The following is a 24,702-nucleotide window of genomic DNA, read 5'->3' on the forward strand; positions in this document are numbered from 1 at the left end:
GGACATCAATACACAATGCTTGTTCTCTATCAGATTTAATTTATCCTGTCAACATGACCTAATTAATAATTAAAAGGGGCACTGTGATCCTTATATGGGAGGTCCTATAAAATGAAAATTCAAGCAATTTGAGAGGCAGTAGATTCCTGTTTATTCAAAAACATGTTCAGGGATTTACTCTATGACTGTTTCAATTACTGTTTCAGCAGCAAGATTCTGATGTGCATTTAAGCATTATAGAAGTTGTGACTGCCCCATCCCTGGAAGTGTCCAGGGCCAGGCTGGAGCAACCTGGGATAGTGGAAGGTCCCTGCCCATGGCAGGGGCTGGAATGAGATGATCTTTGAGGGCCCTTCCAAACCATTCTGTGATTCCTGTTGGTGATTTCTGACTCTGCATCTTCTCTTGACTCCTCGCATGGGAAGCCTCATGTGGTCCTTCTCACATTAGTTTGCTTTTTAATCCAACTGTGCTGTCTTGAACTTCATCTTTCCAGGGCTAACACGAGGTTTGCCCTATGACAGATCACTTTACAAGTCCAAGTGGACAGGCATTTAGAATTAGAGTCCAAACAAAGTCAAAGCAGGCTGAAATAAACTGCATTTTGGTCTAGCACAAGATTAGCCCTTAAATAAATAAATAGTGATGAGCTGGGGCAGTCTGTACAGCAGATGGCATTACAGGTAACATTTATCACACTCCAATCTCAGGGCTCAGATACTTGGGAGGGAGGATCGACGTCAGCTCCCACTGAATCAGTTTTAAAACAAGCTGGAAACCTGCTTGTGCCTTCAGCAGCTGATTAATTTGTGCAGCACTTCTGCTTTGCACTCCCCAGTGCATTTATTGGTCTGGACAAGCCTAGCAGGAAGAGTTCATTCTGTTTTTGCAGCTTAAGTGAGCTGATGTAAATAGATCTTGGACTTTGAGGTGGGAAGATTCCACCCAGCTGCAGTAACCAGGGGGATGCCCTTTGGTCCAGTTTTTGTGCCAAATTTGTGCATTGGGGAATTTTAAACAAATATCACTTGGCAGGGTATCGACTCTCAGGGTACAAGAATAACACTGAGTAAGGCAGCAGGGCATGGGCTGGGAGGCATTTTCAGGGAGAGCTGTCCAGACTGACACTGAACAGTGCAGAAAACCAGTTCTGAAGCATTTTATTAAAAATAGCTGGGGTTTTGTCTCTCAGGAGCTCAGAGATCCTCTGAATGAAAACCAGGAGCAGTTGTTTGTCTGGGCACAACATCCTCGTGCAGGAGTGACAGAGTTCATCAAAGGTTACTAATTACCATGTAAATTTTGAGGTTGTCTGGCTGTCTGGACAGACTTGAGTGGGTGACCTGGGGTAGAATCATGGGATCATTAAGATTGGAAAAGACTTCCAAGATCAAGCCCAACCTTTGACCAAATACCCCCGTGCCCACTGAACTGTGTCACAAAGTGCCACATCTCATTTTTTGAACATTTCGAGGGGTTGTGACTCCAGCACTTCCCCAGGGAGGCTGTTTGAAAGATTCTCAAGGATGGAGGAGTGTGAAGAGCTCCTGGTGTGCCCTGGCTTGGGAGCATTAGGGAAGCACGGAGTCGTGCTCTGCCAAATGAGTCTGTCAGCCCTGAGCTCACCATGTTCCTCAGTGTTTGAGCCATGGCTGCTGGGCAGAGTGGCACAGAGAGAACCCTTCCAGCCCTGGAAAACCCAGCACTGAGGCATGGAGAACTGCACAGCCAGGTAATGCAGGACAGGTCACCTTGCACCAGCCTGAGCTGCCTCAGGGCAGGCAGCAGCACAGGACGAGGGGTCAGGCCAGGCTGGGCTTGAACTAGACAGGACCTGGACAGGGAAGAGGAAGAAGGAGACTCAAGGAAGGGAAGGAATGATTCTGTGGGGGAAGCTCTGCAAATATGTGCTTCCCTTTGCTGATAAAGGAGGGTGTGAGGCACTGAGAGGAGCTACCTTGTTTGTCTGCTCTCACACCCTGGCAGCAGCACGCCCTTATCTCCAGCGCCTTGGCACATTCAGCTGTGCAGCCATTCCCTAACCACCACTCTGGGCCTGGGCTGCTCCTCGTGTTCATTCCCTTTCTCCCCGTTCTAACAGGAGGATTAATTTTTTCATAAGTTTGGATACAATTTCAGCTTTAGCTGGATAATTCTCACACATTAAGCCTTTAGCAGTGTAAGAGGGGCAATGCTGTCTGTGTCAAGGTGCACAGGGAACAAAATGCCTCCGTGTGATAATGAGGGTGCTTCAGCAGCGTTCTGTGGTGGATGGTAGCACAGAGCTTTTCGCTGCAGGCAGCTCGTGGGGCAGGTTTCACACTTTCCTCTTCTGTATTTACACCTCGATTGTTTGTTGTCTGGGGTTATAGAAGTGGCAGCAGCCTCTCGTGCCTGTACCCAGAGGAATTAAACGACTTTGCAGAGCAACCTGCTGGGAACTTCCAAGGGGACAAAACCATTGTTTGCACACCCACGAGCAGCACGGAAAAGCGAGCTGCAGAAAACGAGGAATTGGGTCTTTTTGGGCTTCTGCAGCATTGATGCCTTGAAGTGGTTGCTGTTGAAATTGTCCAGCTGAGCGCTTTGTGTCACTCTCAGCTACAATTACAGTGCTTTTATGGGGTTTGAGCCATGACTGCACAACACACACCCTTCTCGTGAGGCTTTTGTTTGGCATTTCACGTTCCTTAACCAAAATGGATTAACTGCCAGCCTTTGCACGGGTTTGCAGAGCAGCCTCTCAGCGCGGGGCTGAGCTGGCGGTGTCCCCGGCCGCTCCGAGCCGGGCAGAACCGGGCGAGTCCCGCTCGGAACAAACCAAACCCGGCACAGCTCCGTGACTCACATAACCGTCCTCAGCAGGCACGGGGCACCGCCGGCCAGCGACTCCCCGCCAGTTATTCGGAGCACGCGAGACACGCGGGGCGTGGAGGGCAAGTATGTGGGTTAGGCGCAGCCGCGCTGTGCCCGCTGTGAGAGCGTTAATTAATTGCGTTAATGGCGTTAATTGCGGCCGGGGCCCGGCGGGGGCGGGGGCGCGGGCCCGGACCCCGACCCCGCTCGGCGCCGCGGGGGCTGCCGGGAGCCGCCCGCTGTTATTGTCCCGCAATATGCAAATGAAGCGGGGCGGGAGCCAATGGGGGGCGGCCGCGCGCCGCCGCCGCGCACGCGCGTCGGGAGGCGGGGAGGGGGCGGGGCCGGCCGCGCGCCCCGCCCAGCGCCGGGGCCCTCACCTCACCTCAGCACGCGCGGCGAAGATGGCGGCGGCGGCGGGCGGCGGGGCGCGGGGGCGGCGCGGGCGGCTCTGACCGGGCACCGCGGGCGGCAGGGAGCGAGCCCGGAGGGAGCCCCGAGAGCTCCGTGGGCAGCGGGGAGCTGGCACGGCCCCCCTCGGGGGGCGGGGAGGGTGGCGCGGAAGGCGGGGGCGCTGCCGGCGAGCCCGGCCGTGAGGGGCAGCGCGAGGGGCAGCGCGGGCGGGTGAACCGCGGCCGCGGCCGGAGGGACGAGGCTCCGCGGCGGGCAGGGCTCGGAGCGGCGGCGGCGGCGCGGGCCGGCGGGCAGGGGAAGGAAGGCTGGCGCCCTGCGGCTGGCGCTCGGCGGGCAGGAGGCGGCTGCGCCGGTGGCTCCCCGCGTTCCTGGCCCTCGGCTGCTGGGCGCCCCACGCCATGTTCTCGGTGCTCTCCTACGGCAGGCTGGTGGCGCGGGCGGTCCTGGGCGGCCTGTCGCAGACGGACTCCCGCGACTACAGCCTGGTGACGGCCAGCTGTGGCTTCGGCAAAGATTTCCGCAAGGGCATCCTCAAGAAAGGCATGTGCTACGGGGATGACGCCTGTTTCGTGGCGCGGCACCGCACCGCCGATGTGCTGGGTAAGTGGCTGGGCCGGGGGCTGAGGTGGCTTCGGCCTCGCGGTGTGACCCCCCCCTCCTTCCTGGAGCTGCACATGGCGAGCGGCTCAACGCCCGCTCTCAGACAAAGGAGCTGGTTCTGCCTGTCAGTGTCACCATGAGTTCGCTATTTTAGCTTCCCAAGGAAGCTCTCGGGCTCTTTGTTGCAGCTCTGCCCGCCCTTGGCGTGGGGGATTGTGTGTGCCGGGTGTCCGGGCCCAACCCGGGCGTCTCACCTGTGGGTGCCTGTAAGGCCTGGTGGCTGCAAAACTCAGAGAAACAGCTCCCAGTGCGTTTCACTTTCTGTCTTTCTTTAAAACCCGAGCCCCATGTACATGTATTGCATTTAAACAGACAAGATCGCTTGAACGGGGCACTTCCTGATTTTAACGCGTGCAATGTCCTTGTCAAGTGAAAGGCAGAGTGACATTGAGACCGGAATCAAATGTCAAACTTCAGTTTCGTTGTTTGTTCTGGCCTGATTGCCCTCTCTGGTTTTGAATCACTGGTGAAATGAATCTTAAGGGTTCAAATTTTAAAAGAGTGAGTAATTATGGATAATCAATAGAATCTTCAGACTATGAGCAACATTGCTTTTGACAGTGCTTTGACCTTTCTCCTGTGTACTCAAGGTTGAATTTGGCTGACTGACACTCTGCACAAGTCAGTCGTGGTGTAACTACCAGAAGCAAATTTTTACCAAAACTTTTACTGACACTTAAAAAAAAGCTTCCTCCTCCCTGCCCCTCCCCGTGGTTTTTTGTTTTGGTTTTTTTGTTGTTGTTGTTTTGCATTTATGTATTTTATACCGGTGGGGTTACCTGTGCTATCTCATGCTGTGGAAGTGGCTGGTGGCTCTTCAGTTTGGCGCTGTCGTTGTAACTTGGTTGCCATTTAACAGAGCTGAAAGGTTTTCCTCAGGAAGCTGCAAGTTGGTGCTAGGTAACAGTTATTGCTGCTGATTCTTAAAGAAGCTGTTACTGTAAGAGTGATGCCACAACTCTCAAGATGTGGAAGGTTGGTGGGTGCATTTTAGACACTCATCATCTTCTCTGTGGTGCCTCTTCCAGATAAACTCTTTGGGATTAGAATTAGCTGTTGGACACCCTTCCTTTAGCATGTGACTAACCCTGGCTGCCTTTAAAGTTCATGCTAGACCAGCACTGATAAATAACTGAGCAATTGGTGTTTGCCCTTAAGAGAAATGCAGGATCTCCTGTACTTTGAAGTGGACTCTTTGTGTGGGCAAGAGACAGATTTAGCCCTATTTGATTATTGTTAGGGGGTTTTGGCCATATTTGGTAATTAGTGTATGTGGACCTACAGTTTGTCTTGTGTTCCTGCTGGAATCAACAGAGTTGCATTTCTAAGTTGGTCTTTGCATTAATTTTCATGGCAACTTGGAAACAAACAGAATTGTAGCTCCACTTAAGGATCAAACAGCAGACAGGGCAGCTGACCCAGGATGTCCTAAGTACCAAGAAGCAAATAATTTAAATAGAAAGCCTGTTGGATTGTTTGATTTTGGGATTTCTCCCCCGGTAAAGCTATTTTTATGTCAGTTCTTTATTGCTTTTTTAATATATATACTGAAAACCCAAACTCTCTGTACTTTCTGCAAAAACAGGAATGTTCAGGTGGGTTTTGATGCTTCTAGCTTGATGCTCTTTCATCTTCATCTGTAGCTCCTAGGTTTACAGACATGGTTTTCTCCAGTTTCTGCTGCTGAGGTCATCTCTTTATTCTCTCAGCCAGCCCTTTTGCACTGCTGCAGAGACAATTTCAGCACCACCAGAGTTTTCCTGCCCTCAGTTCCTTATTCCCACCACAATTCTGAGGTTCCTTCGTGATTTTTTTTTTAAGACCCTCCTAAATTTTGTGCTACCTCAGTACCTAACTCTGCACCTCAACAAAACTGCCTGAGCTGCACTGGTAGGGTTCAAACTTCAATTTTTGACATTTAAGGAAGAGGCTCACGTGGTTTGAGCCAAAGCGAACACCTGGCACAGTAAATTCCAAGGGTGCCACTTGGAGTGAGGAGTCTTCAGGGACAAAGGCAAGCCAGATGATGAATGTAACACTCCTCTGTGCCAGAGTTTTCTAGAGCCAGTGCACTGTGGAGAGCCTGCCTGTGTGGGATGGCTTGGGTGTGGTGGAGCAGTGAAGGAACTACTCCCAGGCACTTGGCATGAGTGCTTGGGGATTCATTTTCTTAGGTCAAACAAGAGTTGACTTGGCAGTGTGTTTATGGCAGAATCAAAATGCTAAACACTTCTTTTGTTGTATGTGTGCTGTGTAGTTCAAAGGCTGAATGTTTAACAGTGTCTTCTAGTCTGAGCTTTATCCTTTCCCAGTAAGACCAGCAGAAGGCTGATGAAGGTGCAGGTTCTTCCCAGTCCTCCCACAGTTCAAGGCTTGATTAGGCCTGTTACTGGTGTACTTGAATCCTTGAGGGTTTTGTCTCTCAGTTTTGCTTTTATCTGGAGCATACTTGTCAATTTTGCATAGTTTCTTCCCATTCTGAGCACAGGGAGAAATGAGAAGCTGAGAACAGGAGTTTTTCCTTAGGGATCACCCTAAGGAAAGGAAATGGCTTTACTGCTAATGTTGATCTCTGGAGCTTTACAATCCAGGCCTGTTTCCTCTCTCTGCTGCTTGTACCACGATGTACTCATCTGTTCATTCACTGCCAGTGTCTTGGGTGTTCAGATCCTCAGAACATTGAAATCTCTCCCAGAGATCTGGGAGATGTTCTGTACTGCTTAATGTGTGATGCCTTTGGAACTTTTGAGGACAGAAATCCTGTTTTTTCAAAGCTGAAAACCAAAACTCTGACACCTCTGTTTTTTCTCATTAGCATGCAAGTAGGATTTTTACTACACGGGGAATGAGCCAAATTTTAAAAATGCACCTAAACAGTTTTACAGTCATTTCACTAAATTACCAAAAGTAAGAGTTAAACCCAAGGTTTTCACCTCTAGAGATTTTGAGGTGTCACATGCTAGTGATAGTTCTTTTCCTTAATGTTGGGATCTGCCTTTTCTTGCTTGTTCTGGCCTTATCAGGCTCCCGATGTCTTTGCTGGTTTTTTATGGATTTTCCGAGCTGTTGTGTGAGTCATTATTGAAACATTGCAGCAGCCACTGCGCACCCCGTGACAGCATCACTTATACAATGTCTGTGCTGGGCACAACTCTTGGGTGTAGCCAGTGGGACTTGACTCTTCCAAACTATTTCTGTCCCCTGGAGTAAGGAAAAACTGTCTGGCAGCAGGAAACTGTTTGTTCACTGCAGAGTTAAAATTTGGCAATTGTTCTATTTGCTGCAAATCTTTGATTTTTAGTTTTTGGAGTGTCTTGGTGCTGCAGGGCAGCTACTGTAAAATGAAATGAGTTGCACTTGGTTTGAAAATGTTATCAGCAGCCTGCATAGGAGGTAGGTAAAACTGCAGAGTGCCAAAGCCCTGGAATATTGTTAGTGTCACCAGGAAAAGTCAACTTCAGCACCTAAAAGGATTTGTAGGTGAAATGTCAAGGTTGTTCTGGCAGCTGTAGAGGAGGGAGGGATCCTTCCTTGGAAGCCTGAAGGTTATAGAGGACTGTGTTAAGTGGTTTATTTGGTATCATACCTATTAAAGAGATTGCTGCCTTATCACAACTTATCACACTAAAGGAGCCGAGAATCGCCCTCCTCCCTCGGAGTCACCTTTCACCCACTGCCTGTGGGAGCTCAGGGAGCCTGAGAGGCAGGATCAGAGATCTGCACAGCTGCACACGAGTCTGAGTTTGGAACAGGTCACAGGAAATGTTCTGTTTAACGTGGGAGCATCAGTGCTGGCATTTGTAGGGACACTACAGACTGAGAGCCACCCCATCAACAGTCACAGGCTGACTGGTGTCAGCAGAGCTGCTCTGGGGCAGCATTGGATGTAACCTCTGAGGATGAAACTTCTATCTGGTTATTCTTCTTTCCCACAGTTTCTGCAAGGACGTTGCACACAAGTACTGAGGTCAGAATTGCCAGCTGAACACTGGTTTTAACTGTAAATGCTATTGATGCTTCTTGATGGCAGCCAGTTTTCCATTCATACAGATCTTGGCCTGAAGGAAGAGCAGGTTCTGTCAGAAATCAGAGGGGAATAAGCAAAGCTGAGCACAGTGCAGGAGCTGAGGGTTAATAATCATCCCTGTGCATAGGAAGCATTGGAAAAATCTCCTGCTCTTTGCTCTGGTTCCTCCATGCTGTGAATGCTGAGCCTGGGGTGGGTCAGGCTGGCAGGGATTGATTTCAGGGTCTGCCCCCAGTACCTGCCCTTCCTCAGCAGCTCACAGTCACTGAACACCTTGAGAAATTAGGTAGTTGTAACCAGGGGATTTTTTTATAAAGCCTGCAGAAATAATTCATAGTTCAGTGTTCTCCCCAGATACACTGAGTGATTTCTCAGGCTTCAATAAAATAGGGAGGAAATCTTCCTGGTAAAAATCTGCTTCAGGAACAAGTGTGCTGTAGTGGGAGGGGAAAACAGATATAAGGAACTGTTGCTTTCTTCTGGGAGTAGATGCACAATTTAATGTTTCCAGTTCGTGTTTCTCCTTCAGTTTGTTCCTCAGATCATTGCTCACTTTGCCTTTGCTTCTTGCTCCTTGTTGTCACTTACCCAGTTACTCTTCCAGAACCTTTCTATTTTCATGCAAGGGTAGTTGAAGTTTTACTGTAACAGTGTGAATAAGTAACCTTCCCTTCTGTAACTTGTTAGCACTCACACACCATCTGTCCTCAGGGATTTGTATTTAACTGGGTTATTTCTTTGTCAAAACCTTGAGGGGGGCAGACACCCCTCAGCCCTAACAGATCCAGGGAAGCTGCTGAGGGTCAGTGCTGGCTTTGGGCATTGAACTTGGTTTAGATGAAGAACCTGTCTAGGTGTGTGATTTATCCCACCACTGATAAAACAAGAAACCTTATCATTTTATCTCAGTTCTGATGTTGACAAATACTAGGTGCTACATTTCAGACTTGTGTGGTGCAACTCATTGCACTTTTTTACCATTTTAGCCTCCATATTTGATGCAAAATTCAGTTATAAATACATCCTTTTGATGTTCTTTTAGCAGTGATTCATTGCTATTTCAGGTAAGGATCTCAAGAAATTGAAAGTTCAGTAGGATGTGCGGAGTGCCTTAGAAAGTTAATTGTGGTTGCATGCAAAAGCAGCTCCTGCTGACACACTTGTGCCTGCCTGCTGCTTCTGTGTGTGATTTTTATTCTTGGCTGATGCAATATTTCAAAATGTCCAACTCTCAAAAGACTTTTGGGACAGGGTGGTACTTCTGGACTCTGACCGTGGGCAGGTTCATTTGCCAGCTAACCAGAACTGCCCCTTAATATAAATAACATTATTTATATTAAACAGGGCTTGATCAGTATCAGGGCTTTCTTATGAACTTTCAGGCTGTTGAGTTTATATTTGCTGGGAGCCAGGAGAACACCTGGATCTCACTCACACAAGTGAGTGGTGAAAAGCAGATATTGCTGCTTTCAGCACTGGCTGGCTTGCCCTGGGCTTCTGCAGGGAGCTCATGTGCTGGCAGGCAGAACAGCTTCACATTTGCATTTCAGCTGGAATCTTATCCCAGGTGCTTTTAGCATTTTGAAATCAGCTTTAACAAGTTTCACCACCAGCATCTTCCCTGGCTCAGTTTCAGTGCTGCAGCATCAGTCATTTGTGCTTTGTCTTGTAACTGCCTGGCAGGTGTTTCTCTGGGAGAGATTTTGATATTCTGAGGCTTTGAGGAGCTGGAAAAAGACAGTTTTTGGATTGACACATGCAGCAAGTATTTTATCTGGCAGGCATATTTCTGTTAACTCAGATTCTGAAAGATCTTTGTAATACAGTTAAATACTTGAGAAGTATTTATTCTTTTGAAGTAATTTATTGTGAAATTTTCAATTGCTTTATTTACAGTGGTGGTTCATCTGGCTGCAGGCATTGCACTGTCACGTGGATGCTTGTGTAATTTCTGCATGGGCTTGAACAAGGAATAGCCACAGAAATGTTCTTTGTATAAAATTTTCTCATTTACTGAATGGCATGAATGAAAAAAAAAGCCCAGGGTTTGTGTACAGTTCAATTTCAGCAATTCTCAGCCATGCATTTTGGTTTAAATGTCCTGTGATTCCAAATTTTTAACATGGTTAATACTAGAACTCAATGGCTTATGGCTCAAAGGAAAGCCTCAGTATTTGTTGAAAAGGTCCTTATTTTGAATATAGACCTTCTTTTTTTCTTGGATAAAAGCAAAGGTATTAAATATAAATAGAGCTTGGCATTATTCCTTGGGAGTGATCCTGCCAATAGCAACAATTGAATTTTCTTTTGATGACAGAGGGAAAACCTGGTATTAATCAAGGCTGGGTTTTTAGTTTTTGCTACTTCTGGAGTTGGAAACAGTTTCACTCCTTGTTTGTTGTATATCAAATAGCACAAAGTTTACTTAAGCTTTATTCTCATTTACATTTCATCTCTTTCAGTAGCAGTTTACTCAAACTGTTTCCAAGTCACATATTCCTTTCCCAGGTGAAGCTGCTCAGTTTACAGAGATTGCAGAACATGAAGGTGCTGGGTTTATTTTAAAACCATATTGAAGGTTGGACAGGGTGATTAAAGGTCTTGGCCCAAACCTTTATAAAGCCCAACCTTTTCCATTTGGGGCAAGGCCAAGAAATGGAGTTGGTGTCTGCTGGGGGGTTGTGGAGGTGCCACAGGAAGGAGCCCCTGGGCTGCTCCTGGTGCAGTGGTTGTGTCTGTTTGGGGTGGGGTGGGGAGGCAGCAGAGCTGTCCTGGTGCTGTGGGATCAGACACCCTCTGCTCTCAGCTGTGGTGCCACACAGAGCCAGGGGAGCTGCTGGGGGACCCAGAGGGTGCTTGCTTTGCAAGGTGCTGGCAGAACCTACTTAAAGCTGTTTATAGCTTGTGAAAAGCAGCCAGGAAGGCAGACAGACAGACAAAGGCAGTGCCTGGCTCAGGATAGGGTATGAAGGGTGCTGCCATGATGATGGATTCACATTTCCTGCCTGGAGTAAGAAATGAACAAAGGCAGGCAGATGGTGTACTCATTTTTCCTTTAAAAATGGAATGGGTTCTGATAATTGACCTTCTCAGGTGCTTGCTGGGCTGGCTTTCTGGTCCTCTGTGCTAAAGCTGCAGTGTTTGTGTGTCAGTGTTTCCCAACATTGATCTAAAAGGATTTTCTGGATTGCTTGAGGGAACTCTGTAACTTCTGCTGAGCTTTCTTTGCAACTGCCTTGGGAGCCAAGAGCTTTGGGCAGCATTTGTCAAACATCTTTTCATTGCTTTAACCCTGTTGTCAGGGAAGCAGTGCAGAAATACATCTGCACTGTGTTCATTTTAAAGGGCAGGAAAAAAAATGTTGGTCTGGTAACTTCACATAAAGCACCATCATTTAACCTGAAGCTGAGTTTCTGTTTCAAGTTGCAGATGTAGAACCTTTCCTTCATGATCTCTTGTTCCAGCCTTGTCTGTGTGGCAGCAGAAAGCAAAGGGTTAATCCAGTATTAACCTGAGGGGGTGAGAGCTGTAGGGAGAGGATTAATCTGTTCTTGAAGAGTAGAAAAGTCATTGCTGGGAATGCTGGGTGCTTTTGCACAGCTTCTTCCCAGGGACTGCTCAAAGAGGTGAGTGCAGGGATCTGCATTCCTGTAACATTCTTCTGAGGAGGCAGAGGGACAAAGCAGGTGTCTAAAAGGTTGTGCACTATTTTAGGGAGAAATCTGATTAATGTTGATGGGCTGTTCAGGATCTGGCCATAACCTCCTGGCAGATTATAGTTCACGCCAAGGTCGGCTCGAAACCTTCCAGCTCAGTTTCAGCCCGTGTCCCGTGTGAAGGGCGTTGGGAGATGAGCAAATTGACTTTTCTCTTCTCACTCACATTTTCATGCCTTTGATGATAGCAGAGGTGTTTTCCTGAGGAGACTGTCCTTCAGCACAGTCTGAGCACTGACATTCACTTTTTGTGCTTTTATCGTGAACATATTTCAGCTTTGCTGTGTTTTGGAAATCTCTGCTTGAAATGGTTTGTCCCGTGCTGAGGATCAAAAAGATTTTGGGGAAAATTTCCACATAGTAGCATTCTAATCTCAAATAATACCTTCAGCAGTATTTGGCTTTTATCATTTAGGCAATTGGAAGAAGTTCAAAGTTCTTGAACCAAATGACCAGCAGAAAATGTGTCTGCTGCTCACCTCCCTCTGATCACCCCTTTCCATGACCACAGTCACTGTTTTCCCTGTTGCTTGGAAGCTTCCCAGGCTTTGGCAGAATTGGTCTTATTTTCTGATACCCAGGTTGTTTTGAATAACTGAGAATTCTCTGGATTATAGTCAGTTTTCATTCTCTTGCTTGGCTGAAGCTGTAAGCAACAAACTCTCCTTGAAAGGGGTAGGTCCCAGCATTGTGTTGGTTGCATGGATTTTGGAAAACACTTGTAAAACGGAGATTTATTTCCTACAGAAATTGAGAACACCAAATAGAAATCATTGTCCTTCATATGAGGAGGTTGTCTGAGGAAAAACTGTGCTGCTGTATAGCAGGAGGAGTTTCTGTGTCATTCTGTACTAGCTAAAATGTTGACCTTCACTTTTGAAATGAATCAAACCTCTTTCCTTTTAATGGACTGATGGGAGGTTAATGGGATTGAATCCCCATCTTCCTCATTCTCAGCATTAGATTTCTACCTTCCTTTCAGCAGTTCAGATTCTATTTGGAGATTTGTTGGGGAGCTGATATCAGAAGATACCTTCAAAATACTCAGAAATTCAGTTGTTAATCAAAAATGTTTTCCAGGCAGGTGCCATGTCCTACATTTTCGTTACTAAATATCATGAATGTTGCTAATAATTAAACCCCTTGTTTTGGAAACCATTTCTGTTGAGGTAACTCTGGTTTTGTGTTTCCTTGCAGGGGTGGCAGATGGTGTTGGTGGCTGGAGAGACTACGGGGTGGACCCTTCTCAGTTCTCAGGGACTCTGATGCGGACGTGTGAACGTTTAGTGAAGGAAGGACGGTTTGTTCCAAGCAATCCCGTTGGAATTCTCACTGCAGGCTACTGTGAGCTGCTGCAGAACAAAGTCCCTTTGCTTGGTAAGACACCTAAAAGGTGGCACTTGAGTCTGGGTTGTGTGTTACACATGGGCTTGCTGAGGGTGCTTGGATCTCTTGTCATTGTCTGCAGCAAATCTGCAGGCACTTAACTGCTCTTCATTAACTGAAAGCATAGAAATGCAGTCGCCTTGGTGGCATCCTTATTTTCTCTAAAACTGTTCTAATTAATTTAGTAATGCAGGGAGTGTTGATGTGTGTGTATTTATATATAAAATAAAAGGCTTTCTGTGGGAAGGGTGAATTCACCAGAGTTTGCAGAGTGAGTTCTGCAGTGGAACATACTGCACATGTACTCACTCTGTATTTTATATGTATAAATAACTGTTCTCTGCTGAAAACTCTTCGTGGTACTGGTTACAGCTTTCTGCTTCAGCTATGCAAGGAGAAATATTTTCTGAGCATGATTGGATGTAGCTCTGCTCATTTCTGGCCTAACTCTGCTCCTGTTGCCTTTTATGTCCAGTGGACTCAACCCCAGTTGGTTGACTTGAGTAGTTCTTATCTTACAATCTCTGGTATCATTATTTTTATGAACTTTGTGGGGGGATTCATTGCAGATCTTTCTGAGAGCCAGCTGAAGTAGATGCTTCCCATACTCTGTGTCAGCATTGATGGGACACAGGACATTCAGCTGCCTGGGGACTGGGAGCAGATAGAGAGGCCACACTCAGCCTCAGCTGGCAGCTCTGCCAAGGGGACACTTCTCTAAAGGACATGAGACCTCTTCTGCTCCAAGAAAGTGTTTGCCCTGCACGAAATGTGCACAGCTCACCTGACCTTAAGCTCCTGTGCCAGAGCAGTGCTGTGTGAGCTATATTTAACTGTCTGCTGAGCTGGGAGCAGATGTTCTTGCATTATACGCCTAAAGAATAGGTTGGAACCTCAGGAGTGACCTTAAGTGTCACAGAAATAGCAGTGGTCAGTAATTACATTAGGATTTGGGGTGTTGAATGGTGCTTATTTGTGCAAAGCAGGTGTAGCTGTAAGTGAGCTCCAAAGTGGGGCACTGGCGGGAGCTCTCCCTGTGCCTTTGGAGGCTGGGCTTGACCTTTGCAGTGCTGAAAAGCAGCGTGTGCTGAGTCACAAGATCTGAATTCCACTCATGGCCTCCTGGTTACACTCTGCTAATAGAGTTAGAATTTGAAACTAATGATCCTTAGTGTTTCTCCTTTAACTGAGAACAGTATTTTTAGAAGGAAGAATAAAACCCTGGAATTACCTCAGCAATGAGCATTTAGAGTTTATTTAAAATAAAGGGACAGGGGAAGACTTCATTAAGGAGGATTCATTGGGCAATAGCTTCTCCTTGCTGTTGTGCTTTAATCCTGGATGCTTGCAAGGTTCATCAGGATTGAATGCAGCAAATCGTGTAAAATAAAACTGAAATGGGAGGAAACTGTGCCATGTATTTAATCACTCTTGTGTTGCAGCACAGTTTTGGACACTGTCACATGGAAAATCAGATTTTTTTTCCAGACATACTGCTTTGACTTAACATTCATTAAGGACAGGAACGTCCTCTGTGATCACTAGAGAACAGATTCAGGGCAAGTGCATTGCAGGGAACTCTCTGTATTAGGAAGGGAATTGAATTGTCTGGAACAGGCAATGCCTGGAGCCAGCTGCCCTTCTGCACTGGCAAGCCTGACCCTGAGCTCTGCTCACTGCAAGCCTGTGGTCTGCCCAGCATGGGGCTGTGCTTGGAAAACCCTGCTGGAAGAACATGGGGGTAGAAGGTGAAGACAGTTCATGAGCTGCTGGTGGAGCTACAGCACTTCTGCCCCATATTTCCCCCTCTTGGGGACTGAAAGGTCTTTTGGTGGCTGTGCTGTCCTGTCCTGTTGGCAGAATTGAGTGATTGCTGTGAAGAACTTGGGGTTTCTTTGCAATACAGCATTTTTGTGGCTTGCAACCAAGCACAGTTGGTGGCTACTTCCCAGTAAATGAATGGAGAATTCCTCAGTGCCCTCAAGCATGGCTGGGATAGTTCCAAGCACAATTGACATCATTTTTCTGCTATTACTTTAATTTGGAATTGTATTTGTCTCTGAAACATTTGTTTTCTTAAACTTGTAGAGTTGGTGTCCTGAAGATGTGACAGGATTATTATTTTTAAACCTGAAGCAAGCTCTGCAGAGCCAGGCTGGGAGGAAAAACATTTCCTGTTCTGAGCAGAGAAATGCAGCAGGGCCTAATACTTAATTGCAAACAGTTCTTTACTTGGTGTGGTTTATTTACAGCTGAGTGAAACTGTGTGGAGAGCTCCTAGCATTGTATGGATGCTGCTAGAATTCTATTATGTCCATGATTTTGGAATTTCAGGATTTTATGTGAGTTCTGTAAATCCGGTCCTATAGCAGAATGTGCTGACATATGTTGGGATGGAAAACTGTAAATAAAGCCAAACAAAACCAGGTATTTGTCAGCATAATGTGTTTACCAAAATCAATGCAGGAAGAGTAAATTCTACACAAAAATCATAGCTTGTATTGCAAAGATTTCTAGCATTTTGCTGATTTGATTTTATATTAATTCTGCTGTTGTTGAGTATTTCCATTTCTCTGACTTTGAAGCTTTGATGAATGTTGTAATAATTGACCTGTTGATCAGATCAGAGAGAGAACAAGCAGTTTCTGTAGTGCTGACTGCAGTCCCTGTGTTTGCAGGGAGCAGCACAGCTTGTATAGTAGTCCTGGACAGATCAAGTCACCGTTTACACACAGCCAACTTGGGAGATTCTGGGTTTTTGGTGGTCAGAGGTGGAGAAGTCGTCCATCGATCCGACGAGCAGCAGCATTACTTCAACACTCCCTTCCAGCTGTCCATAGCTCCACCAGAAGCAGAAGGGGTTGTCTTAAGTGACAGGTAAGGGGGAAGAGGAACTTGAATTCTTCATCTGTGCATGTGAGCAGCTCCCCAAATGATGCAGTTTTGCTGCTGTGGGGTTCTCCTGTACCTCACAGGATATAAACACACATCCAGTCAGGTCCTGCACCTGCCACCCTCCCTCTCTGGGTGACATGAACATTTCTCACCTTGTACTTAGCTTTGTACCTGTTGCACAGTCTGGATTTATTGGTCTGTTCATGGTGGCTTATTCCCATAGCCATGGGCTTGTTCTGATCCATGGGAGGATGTCACCCCTAGAGCTGGAGTGTGGGCAAGGCTGGGCCTCCCAGCAGAGCTTTGGTTCCAATCCCTGCCTGTGCTCTCTGGGGACTGTTTGGAGTAGCTAATTTAGATATCTTGGCACTGAGGTTGCAAGTACTTGAAGAATAGAGCAGAGGGACATGTGACTGTAACTTGTGTTTCCAACTTGCTGTTTCCAGCAGCATATTGTATTTGACCAAAACCAGCAAAAAAACTGTTTGGCAGAACACCAAGCTGGGAATGAGAGTATGAGGAAAGGACAATCTGTTCACAGAAATGAGTTGTTTCAAAGGCAGGCTTGTTCTTGTGTCTTCCCTTAGGAATGTCAGGCTGATCCATCCTGACTTTGTGAATGTAATATGAAAGGAACTCAAAAATAAACAGCTTTCAAATATGTGTTAAAATTCAGCTTTCAAAATGTCTGACTCATTAAAGTGATATCCCTCATCTGAGCACAGGGAGGTGGTAACAAGATCTCCAAAAAATGGCCATGGAATAAAGGGAATGCAGTAGGCAGCTGAAATGTTGGACCCAACCTGCTTGAGTCTATACAGTATCAGGGCTGATGCAGTAAAAATTGAGACTTTAATCCAAAATAGCTTTTTCTGAAAGTGTTGGTTGAGCTGTTGAAACTCCTGACTGACCCATTCTTGCATGTGGTTTAATTTCTTCATTCTGCAACTGCTGAGAGGAAGCCAGGGTAGGACTCTGCAATTAGAACCCTTCAGTAATCCAAGATCTTTGTTAGACTAAAATTAAATGATCCCTTGAAATTTCAGAGCTGTAAAAAAATCGTTCATTTTTCTGAGATTCTCTGTCATCCGTAGGAAGACGATAAAAACAAAAAGCAGAAGGATAATTGATAATGTCCAGTGGAAGTCAGGGAAGCCAAGTAATCTGAGTCATGCAGTAATAAGGAAAGCACAAGATAAATGTGCTCCCACACTTGAGCTCTGAATCATGATTACAGCTTTCTGCTGGTTCCTGCACTGTTCCTGACGTTAATTAGTACTCACGCTCCTTGTGGAAACGCTTCTCCTGTCCTTTTTTGTTTGTTGGCCCAGTTCAGTGGTGAATTTGGCTATATATGGGCACAGGCAGGCAATCTTAACTCCATCAGCCTTCCTGAAGCCACACATCAGTTGAACAAAGCAGCTCCTCTGTGTTTTGGCAGAGCCCAGTGGCCTGGGATGCAGTGATTTCTCCTTTTTACAGAGCCCTGAAGAGTCTTTAAAAATGAAAGGTTTGTTGTTATGTTGCTTCTGAGAATCAGACTTTGCAGCAATATTCATGCCCAAACTGGGTGTCTTCTGCTCTTGGTGTTGTGTAATGTGTTAGGCACAAGCATTCCAAAAGACTCTGGTCTCCTGGTAGTGATTTCCAGACATGTTTCAATTCCATTGAATTAGAAAGTGATTCAGAATCCTGAAGTGTTTGGGCCAGGCCTGTTATGAATTGTTCTTTCAAGTATCACTCTCTAACATCTTCTAGATGAGCAGAAGGGACCCTGAGCTGCCTTTCTGCTTACTGGTTTCCTTGGAGACACACTCCTGAAGCAGATTAGTTTGCAGGATTGTTCATGTGGGAATTTTAAGTGCAAATCCTGGGTGTGGGAGCTGGAGCAGGACCTGTTTGCAGTCCCAGGGCTGTGGTGGGGCCTTGCTGACAGCCCATGCTGGTGCTAAAGCTCCACAGTGAGTGATGATCCCTTTCCCTTGCACAAAGCCCAGAGAGAGTGCAGTGAGAGGCTGTGGATGTGCTGCTGGAGGTGTTTGGTGTCTGTGAGGGCTGCAGTGCTTTAACCTCTGTCCCTCCCCAGCCCCGAGGCTGCTGACAGCACCTCCTTCGATGTCCAGCTTGGGGACATCATCCTGACTGCCACAGATGGGCTCTTTGACAACATGCCTGACTACATGATCCTGCAGGAGTTGAAAAAACTGAAGGTGAGTGTGTGTGTTCTCAAACTCTCACATATTTTGTGCTGGCTGAACCTTTACAGTTCCTTCCTTTACTTCTGACAGCTGAAGCCTTTGTGTTTTATTAAAACCCCCACAAAGTGCTGTATCCTGAAAAGGCTTTTCAGGTAATGTCCCACGTGAGCAGTGCAAGGGACATTGAGGCCAGAGGGCTTTCTCTTGGATCTGCATCCAGAATCAGCAGCTTGGGCATAAATTGCCAAATAACAGCTGGTTCCATGTCAGGAACTGCTGAGGGAGGGAGAGGAGGAGGAGGGGAAGGGAAGGGAAGGAGGAGAGAGCAGGGGCTGCCTTTGGCACACTCTGCACCTGCAGGTTGGAGCTGATACACAGCAAAACACAGAAGCCTCTCCTGTCCTGGGTCACTTGAGGGTGAGCTTACACTTAAAATAACTTTCAGCTTCTCTAACCAGTAATTCTGACATAGAATGGGCTGTGTGAATTGTGAGTTGCACGTGCAGTGAAAATCTTCAGTGTAATCTTCTGTTAAAAAAAAAATCCTGTCAACTTTCCCACATTAGTGACCACAAATGTTCTTTTTAAATAGTAAGAATACATTAAAATATTTTGGCTGAGAACATTTAGCTTCAGGCTATTTACTTAGAGAAAGGAAAGTACACTTAAGGAGATATCAATATGTATAAACTCCTTGAGGAAACTATTTTGCTGTGAAATGCAAATAAGAGCATTACAGTTTGGTTTTGAGAGACCTTGGCCTCCTGTATCCTGCAGCTCCACAGGTCACTAATGTGTCACAGGGGTTGCAGCCTCCCCACACCCTTGTCTGTGCACAGAGTTGGGCTGTCCTGGCTGCCCACTGGAGTTGGAATTCCCTTGTGGAAGAAAGCTGAGCTCCACCTTTTGGTGCCTTTGGGAAAGGCACTGGAGTTCCCCAAGAGGTTCAGCCAAAAGTTAATCACATAAATGCCTGCTAATTCCCAAACCTGCGGGGAGGGCTCTTGAAATGACAAGGCATTTAAAAATGGTTACAGACAAAAAGAGCAGTGCTTGTCTGTCACGTTGGCTGGAGTGAGAAAAGCCTGGCAGGAAAGCAGCAGAATTACTGAAACAGGAAATAAAAAGTCCTTAAAATGCAGCCTGGAGAAAGTGTGTGTGCTCTCAGTGCGTTTTTCTCATCTGAATTTAAAGTGCCCCTTCTCCCCAAGGGTGCTCTTGTCAGTTGGGGTGAGAGAGCCAGAGGTGCAAGGCTTGCACCCAAAATAAAACAAAAACTTCACCAGAGCCTGCCTGGGAGAGAGGGAGGGAAGGTCCTTGCAGGGTGCCTGCAGGGACAGCTGCCAAATGCCCTGTTCCCTTCAGGTGACACAGTTTAGTCTGCTTTGAGTATTATTCTTCTAAGCTTCTAAATTCTGGAAATCCCCCAAACCCAAGTCTTGAGCTGCTGGTGGGGATTTGAGGTCTGGCTGTCCCTTGTGAAGATCCACAGCTGTAACCCAATTTACAAAGGCTACAGAATGGGGAAGGCTCTGTTTGCAAGGGAAGTGATCATTAATGACTTGGCAGTGAGGGATCTCCAAACCTCACACAGATCAGCACAAAAACTTCTGTAGGCTTCTGTACAAGAATAAACTCTTCTCCCCATGGATTTAGAACTCCAACTACGAGAGCATCCAGCAGACTGCACGGAGCATTGCTGAGCAAGCCCACGAGCTGGCCTATGACCCCACGTACATGTCACCCTTTGCACAGTTTGCCTGTGACAATGGATTGAATGTCAGAGGTAAGAGCTTCTCCTCCTGCCACTGCTGCTGTCCTGGTGAGATCTTTAGCAAAGTGAAGTTCTGCTGTTCCAGAATCCTGCAGGACAACAGAACAGTAGGAATGTGGTTGGCAGGGGAGCACCAAGCTCGTGTGGGATTTGGCAAAGCCCCCAGGGCTGCACGGGGCATCCTGGGACCGCAGAGCAGGAGCCTCCTGTGGGGAAGCAGCTGGAGCACAGAGAACACAGCACCCTGATGGGTTTATTTTTACTGTAATCTGTGCATTCCTGCCCCAGGAATCCTGCCCGAGATCAGTTCTCCTCCTGTACATGACTTGTTGCTTGCATTCGGGTGTGTGGGTGCTGTTGTGTATTTTTTGTTTTGGTTTTTTTAAGGTCTCTTCTTACTGCTGTGTTTCAGCTGTTTTCTGCCCACTCTTTGGTAGATTTGGGATTGGTTTTTTGGTTGAAATTTGCAACCCTTGTATAATTGGCATCCCCATAGTGATCTCTCTGGTTCTACTTCTCTGTTTTAGAAAGGTACTGGCAAAACAGCTGGCAGAGCTCTGAGCCTGAGCAAACACATTTCTTTTAATAAGTTTCTACTTTTAAATAAATAAATAAACAAAATTCTGCCAGTGAAGATACTCTCATCTCTGTATCAGAGGGTCAGAGTTTCCTGCAAGAACCTTAAGCCCCTCTCCTCAGGTAGCAGCTGTCACCCTTGGGCTCTGTGTTGCTCCAAGCTCAGTCACTCAGTAGTGAGGCTGCAGATCTCCAGAGTCCAAGGGATTGGTTTGACTTCCCACATAAGAAAACTTCTCTTTCTGGGCTGTTTCTCCAGGATTTGAGTGTGTTGCTCTGGTTGTTGAGGATTGAAAAATAAGAATGTTAAGTAGCTTTTAGGAAGGCCTGAAGCAATGCAGTTCTGGAGAAGATGCTAAAGAGGAGTTTGATTTACAATGGAAATTCCTGAGGAGATCTGATTTCATGGCAGTTTACGTGTAACAAAGCAGTGTCAGGTGTTTTGTGCATTTATTAAAGAGTCTGCTAGGAACAGGCTTTGAGCTCTGCCAGCTACCAGCAATGTTCAAGGTTCTGACCTCTTTTTCATAGTTTGATCTCACTGGAGCTTAAAAGGAGAGTGGTTTAGTGCTGTGTTCAATGTCAGTGCGCCCCTCGGTTTGGAAAGGACGTGGGGGAGGCAGAGTTTGTGTCCACTCAGACCAGGTTTTGGACACTTAAACCAATTTTAAAAGAGCTTTCCTTGGGGAATATCACAGATCATCAGCAGACACCCCACTGTGGTTTGATGCAATAAGAGGGTTTTGCTTCCATTGCAGGGGGGAAACCAGACGACATCACCGTCCTCCTGTCCATCGTAGCCGAGTACACAGACTGAGGTGCTGCTGCTGCTGCTGCCCGAGCTCCCCGGGCCCCCGGGCCGGTTTCCTGCTGGCAGGATTGTTCCTTCCTTCCTTCCCAGCTGCTCCTGAGCCCGGAGCCTGGCCCCAGATGCAGCTGAGGCCCTTGCTAAGAACCACTCGTAGTCCACTGGTCTTGGTCTGCCAGCAAGAGATAAAGAAGCTCAAGGCTTGGAGCTTGTCTTTGAGAGCTTGGTCCTTGTCTGGAACAGGGGAGGATCCATCCCGCGGCGTTGCTGCGTTGGAGATGTGACTTTCCAAGGAGTGGGACTGGTGGCCACCTTTCACACTAGATCAGTAGGTAACGCCTCTGCAGAGGGCACCTGACTCTATTTCCTAGGAACGTTCGCTGTTGTTGAGGGTGTGTTACAGACCCAGTTCCATAAAGCATAGTCTTGTTCCAGTGATAGCCCAGGTTTTGTGTTTCTGAGCTCCGGTTTTCAGGAGATTTATAACTGCTGTAAACATTCTGCTCTTGCCATCCATGGTGTCAGCCTTAGGAGCCTTTTCTAGTACGAGATTTCAAACAAACCTAGTTCAAGTTATATGGATGCAAATGTGTTTTGTGATTTCAGGTGCTTAACTGTGATCTTAAAAGTTCTGCAGATCATTCGTCCATAATGGGCCTGGTTCTGGATGTTTTGGCTGTGGATAATTATTATTTTTTTTAACAAAACTTCTAGCTCAGTCTCAAACAGCCGAGCTGGCCACAGTTGAGGTCTTTCAGCATTTGAACCCATCTCAGCATGGGATGATGGTAAATGCTACGGTGGGAGGTTGCACGAAACAGCTCATCCTCAACTCCGAGCATCTTCACTTTGGGTAGATAATTCTGTTGTTGATATCAAACATAATTTGTGTTAATAATTGCCACTCTTGCTTGTAGAACAGAATATGCTGCACCAGTTTAAGTCCAGTTGATCCTTTCTGACTCCCAACAGGCGCCTCCCTGCTTCTGCTGCAGCAGCGGCAGCAGCGAGTACGAAAATGGAAACTTAATGAATAATCAGCAAAGCCTACATTTCATTTTAACTAAAGTTTAGGGGTTTCAATGATCCTAAATGATGTTTACAGTTATCTAACAGCCACTTTGCAATATGACATTTCCTTTTCAATGACAGTAGCTCACGTTTGTCCCCCCTTTTCCAGCCAGCTTTCCTTTTCCTTTCCTGAGGCTCATACGAAAGCTGAGAGCTGTAAAGATATATATATTTTTGGTCAGTTTTTCATTAACTTTTTTGCTGGTAGAGAAGTATGTAGAAATAAATTAAAGCCATGTTTTTATATATAAAAAGTCGGGTAATGTTGCTGTTTAGGTGAGTGCAGTTAAACTTGGTCAGTAAGGAATCTTGTCTGCTCTCAAGAGGAGATTTTTACTACCTGGTTTATTGTATTAAAACTGTTTAAGTTTGAGGTTACCTCAACTTGTTTAAAGAATTTTTGTGGACTTGTACTGTATATTTGCGTAACTATGTCAAGCTTTTATTTAAGGTCATTTAACATGTACCATGTACATGTCATTTTACTATATTTCAGTGCATCATGCTTGTAACAGGCATTTCATTTATAATAAGTGATTAATTTGGGAGCTCTTCAGTAATTTATCTGCTATTCCTCAATTGGCATAATGTTAGATATCTACTTTAAATCACCTTGTAATTACTTGTCAAAATGCCTTAACTACCCTAACTTGACCAAAATAGGATTTTGGTGAGGGTATTGGGAGGATTATATTAATGAAGAAAAATTAATTAGTTTTGCGACACACGAACAGTGAGTGGTGGAGAACTTTGCACAACCTGTCAGTCCTTGTTGTTTTTAACCTGAACAAGCTGTCTCTGGCTGTCTTGGAGGAATGTATTCACACGCAGAACAGGGCTTTGTTTCTTCTTTGGGAGGGGCTTCTCTCCCGACTCCGGCTGTCTTTACATTTATCCAGTATTTACTCGCACGCTTCTGGATTAGAGCAGATTTGATCAATTCTTCTTTTCCTTTGCCCCGTGGCCCCGGGCTGTTCTCTGCTCTCAGCACAGTCCCCAGCGCTCCCTGTTCCCTTCCCGGCTTTCCAGAGCTTTCCCTGGGGACGTGTGTGGGTCAGAGGGTCTGGAATTCCCCGATTCCCGCTCTTCCCTGTCTGTGTCCACAAAGCCGTTTGCCTCATATCACACCATGACCTGTTGGGTTTTTTTAAATAAAGAACAAATTTGGGTTTTGATTTACAAATCATGAGTTTTTCCCTCACCGGGCACACCAAAGACCAGTAAAGCTTTTAGCTTTTCCATCTGTTTATAAAGCAATACTGTATTATAAAGAATTGATATTTTTATCACATGCTTGATTGTTTTGGGTTTTTTTTAAGACGTGCACTCTGAACATATCAAACCTGATTTTTTCCTATGAACTTAATGCTGTCTGCGCACAACTGATCTTTGGAGAAGGAAAGGACAGGGCCCATCCTATCAAAAATAATTCCCAGCGATGCATGAAGCAGTAACACTTGCTAGGGTTAGGTCAGTGGGAATGTTCACGAGAGGAATGTACAGAGAGGTGTTTGCTGAGCCTTGGAGCTGCTGCAGAGGGTTGTGGTTTGTGTTGGGAGCTGCTGGCTTGGGAGCAGGGACCTGGAGGAGCCCAGGATCAATGGGTATTTAGTGCCCCAGGAACCCGGGATTGCTGCAGCAGCGGCCGCGGGGATTGGGTGGGACAGGGCGAAATGTGGGGAATTGGAGAAGCTCTGAGGCTTTTGCTGTTTCCTGGCTATCTTTGGGAGAGCTGCCACATACAGTCCTAAATGTCCTTGTCAGGCTGAAAACAAAACCAAACCAAAAACCAGATTTGGGACCAGGCAGTTACAAGTGAGTTGAGAAGGGAGAGGTGATGATCTGGCAGGGATGGGAGGGTTTAGTGATGGAATGTCCATCCCTTGGTGAGGGACATCCTGTGTCCAGGGGAGGAGCAGCTGCTGTGTGGAGAACCCGACTGTATGCAGTAGTTTCTGACAAAGATAGCTGAAACAATGAAGCAAATCTGAGTCTGTATCTGAGGATGCTTTTTTGTTGCTGTTAAAATGAGACTATCATCTATGCTTACCCAAGAGGCAATTATGTGAATTTCATGTCTGAGGTATAACTTATGCAGGAATAGTTCTGTAAATACATTTAAATAAATTGTAAAGATATTTAATAAATATAGTATTTATACTAAAATGTGCTTTTTCAAGTCAAGTTGCCTGCAAAACGCTCTGTTTGTTGTGGGGATGTGGTTGGTGGCACAGCCAGGGCTGGGGGCTGGGCTGTCACTGTGCCCTCCCTGCCCTGCCCTCAGCCACGCCTGAGTGTCACCCAACGCCTCCTGCAGCCGT

The 24,702-nt window shown here is 46.3% G+C and overlaps 1 protein-coding gene across 1 annotated transcript; it reads left to right on the forward strand.

Annotated features, from left to right (window-relative positions):
• Positions 1-3,567: 3,567 nt before the first annotated feature.
• PPTC7 (protein phosphatase targeting COQ7) lies at positions 3,568-24,547 on the forward strand. The gene is made up of 6 exons (XM_066562288.1): positions 3,568-3,870; positions 12,871-13,050; positions 15,738-15,936; positions 18,041-18,164; positions 19,809-19,938; positions 21,261-24,547. The coding sequence occupies exons 1-6, from the start codon at positions 3,669-3,671 to the stop codon at positions 21,317-21,319; spliced, it is 894 nt and encodes a 297-aa protein (XP_066418385.1). The 5' UTR covers positions 3,568-3,668; the 3' UTR covers positions 21,320-24,547.
• Positions 24,548-24,702: the final 155 nt, after the last annotated feature.

This window comes from Molothrus aeneus, chromosome 18 (genome assembly GCF_037042795.1).
Source record: "Molothrus aeneus isolate 106 chromosome 18, BPBGC_Maene_1.0, whole genome shotgun sequence".
Classification (NCBI taxonomy): Eukaryota; Metazoa; Chordata; class Aves; order Passeriformes; family Icteridae; genus Molothrus; species Molothrus aeneus.

Coding starts and splice junctions, on each gene's coding strand:
- PPTC7 (XM_066562288.1), top strand. CDS start 3,669: ATGTTCTCGGTGCTCTCCTACGGCAGGCTGGTGGCGCGGGCGGTCCTG. Junction 3,871..12,870: donor CCGCACCGCCGATGTGCTGG/GTAAGTGGCTGG, acceptor GTTTCCTTGCAG/GGGTGGCAGATGGTGTTGGT. Junction 13,051..15,737: donor GAACAAAGTCCCTTTGCTTG/GTAAGACACCTA, acceptor CTGTGTTTGCAG/GGAGCAGCACAGCTTGTATA.